Genomic DNA, 2,880 nt, shown 5'->3' on the forward strand with positions numbered 1-2,880 from the left:
TATTATATACATATATATGCTCATATATATGTAAAATGCAAATTCAGATTTAATAATTTAAAAATAAGTTTGCATTCTAGATGGGGTTCTTGTGTGCTTTAAAATACTATTTCCTATTGTATGAGCACATTTTGGCTCAGCAGATGTCATCTACAAGCTTTGCCCCATTAATCCCACGATAGGTTACCCTGCTGGGTCGAACTAAGACCCCGTGGTTCAGCTTACAGGTGAAGTAGCGCTTCTCCCCCACAGAGCCATCATTCTTTCCCTTGGCGCTTCTGAGTTCCAGTCCAAGCCATATTCCAGGTGCAAAGTCTGTAGGGCCAATGTACCTGATGGTTCCCATTTCGTTGGAGCTGGTCAGAAGGACCTGAGAGCCTTCATGCAGCTTCACCGGTCCCTCGGTGTTAGCCGTAGCGGTGCTACTCCAGCTGCGCCGTAACATGGAGCTTTTGGATCTAGGTAGGAAAACAAAACAAAAGTCTTTTTCTATGAAACTTTCAGGGCAAAGCTGTAATTCAGTGAAGTGCATGGGGGGAATCAACTCCCTTTTCTTAAAAAATAGGGTTTGGTCTCGTGTCACCAGTAGAACATGTAATAATGTTACCAGGCTCGTACACATGGCACTCTGAAATACCTGGACAATCAAGTTCCTTTCACCTGAGGCTAGGACTGACAATTCCGACCACAGGTGATAGGAGTGGTAGGTTAAGAAGCACAAACCATTTTATTTGGGGCTTGAAATTGCTTAGCCAAAACAACTGTTAACATGCAAGCAGATCACCAGCACAAAGAAGTCCTTTAACAAGACCCACTGAACTTCACCCAGCTGTGTGAAAATACAGAGATTTGGAGAATACACACTGATGAATGATTGAGAAACAATTCTAATGCCAACCTCAATTCAAGGGACTGCACTCCAGGATACCCTCTGAAAAACAGTCTACTACTGCTTTGCTTTGGAAGGAAAAAATATGACCATGTAGAAATCTAGATATTACACATGCATAAATATTTTCTTTTGAACAAGAAACAGTAAAGCTAACAGCCAGCTCACCCAACCATTTTAAACCCAAAACACTCACCTAACAAGGGAGTTTCTTCTGTTTATCTCCTTCTGTGAAGACGCAGAAGTGGTGCTCAGGCTGCGCCTAAAGCCTAAGACGAAAGGTTAGTAAGCTGTGCAGGACTTGAAAATAAAAACCAAATCAACGAACCCAACAACCAAAACCAACTCTTTATGAACTCCTGTTCTTTGTGTTTTCTTTTACACTGCCTCCTTCACCACATACTCTCCCTTCCCATTTGAAAATAGTAATGAAATGTCTCATGAAGCTAAGAGTCCATAACATGTTCAAACATGTTCAGGTTTTCAGAGAAGACAGAAATGAAATGAAACAAACCCAACAAGGGTAATTTGAAGCAGCCTTTTCAAAAAAAGCTTAGGTAAGGAAAAAGAAAAATAACTAGTTCAAATATCTCACAAATGTTCTAGTAATTTCATACAGCTCCCTCCTACACCAGTCCCTTCATCAATCTCAATTTAGATTAAGGAGCAGGTTCAATTTATGGTTAACACCGATTAGAACACAATACAGCAATAAGGAAAGATTATCAATAATCTTAACTCTGACACCATTATTTCTGCCACTAGATGGTTAGTAACTCCACAGTTCCTTCTGCTGGCTACATTTTTAGGGAGGGACAGGCCAGACTAATGACTGGCACTTGAAAATCTGTGTGAGAAGGGGGCTTTGTGCAGTAGGTGAACAGTAGTAGCCTGCAGCAGGCTACCTAAGCCAAATTACAGTGTCTTACACTCCTACCTGGAAAAGTGTGACTTATTTTATTCAATGAAGTCTCTGTGAGAGAATCCAGAGAACCTGTTAGTCTGAAAAGCAATCACACAACAAAGAAGTCATTTCAACTCAAATCTGAACAAAGCTACTGCTGAAATTCTTGCCAAATGTGAGTTAAGTTCTGATTCTTTCCCTTCTCCATCCACCCCCAAGAGACACAAACATTTCAGCTGTAATCAGAGCAGTAAGTAACAGTGCCCAGAGCAAACTAGTTTGAGTTATTTGCCTTTTACGCCACAAGAAGAGAGCATGTATAATTTTGAAGCAAGTTCTTCAACAGTTTACCTGAGCAGGGTGTTCAGGGGCGGGGAGGGGAAGCAGGAACAGGTCTGGCAGAGTAACTACATACAAATACTACACACAGAGCACGATACTCCTCAGGTGTTCTTCCTGACAGTTAGCAAAGATTGGATCCTGAATTTAAGTTTTAACGAACCCAGACTGTATCAGAAATTGAGGCCTTGGCATGCAAATACTTTAAGTGGCTGCAAGCAAAACATGGGGGAGTTGCATTTCCAACTTAGGCTTTTGCTTCCAAAAAGCTGATCTAAAATCCATCAGGTTTTTAATGGAGGTTATAAAGTTCCATTAGCAGAAGAAAACATTTCTGTCTTATCTGGGGTAAAACTTTGTTTCCTGCCAGAAATGCATTAAGAAAGCATTTTGCAACTCAAAACATTAAACCAGCTTCAGTGCTTACCTCTGTACACGAGATGGTGGTGCAAATATACCGTGTCTGGGAAGGCAACTGAAGTACTGAACACCTCCCACGGAACCATCATTCTTCCCATGAGGCTTGTCCAATTCAATTCCACACCAGAATCCTACATTTCAAAACAGTAAAATCATGGTATTTTGTACAAAACACCACAGGCTTTGCTTCATACAGACAGCTGGTGCAGTTGGGATTCACCCACATCAAGGAAAACAGTTTCTAGTTAGAAACTGTCTAGATCACAACAGTAAGTATATATATATATTTACTATTCATAAATATATAAATAATATATAGTATTTATAT

At 40.4% G+C, this 2,880-nt stretch overlaps 1 protein-coding gene across 1 annotated transcript in view; it reads right to left on the bottom strand.

The window, feature by feature from the left end:
- Window positions 1-136: 136 nt before the first annotated feature.
- Window positions 137-2,880, bottom strand: part of CLIP4 (CAP-GLY domain containing linker protein family, member 4) — a 24,917-nt gene continuing 22,173 nt past the window's right edge. Inside the window, exons 12-15 of the mRNA XM_010010489.1 lie at window positions 2,560-2,683; window positions 1,827-1,891; window positions 1,086-1,158; window positions 137-458 (exon numbers count right to left, since the gene is read on the bottom strand). Coding sequence (XP_010008791.1) covers window positions 137-458; window positions 1,086-1,158; window positions 1,827-1,891; window positions 2,560-2,683 — 584 coding nt within the window. The remainder of the gene's footprint in view (window positions 459-1,085; window positions 1,159-1,826; window positions 1,892-2,559; window positions 2,684-2,880) is intronic.

This window comes from Nestor notabilis, unplaced genomic scaffold (assembly GCF_000696875.1).
Source record: "Nestor notabilis isolate BGI_N333 unplaced genomic scaffold, ASM69687v1 scaffold21602, whole genome shotgun sequence".
Lineage (NCBI taxonomy): Eukaryota > Metazoa > Chordata > Aves > Psittaciformes > Psittacidae > Nestor > Nestor notabilis.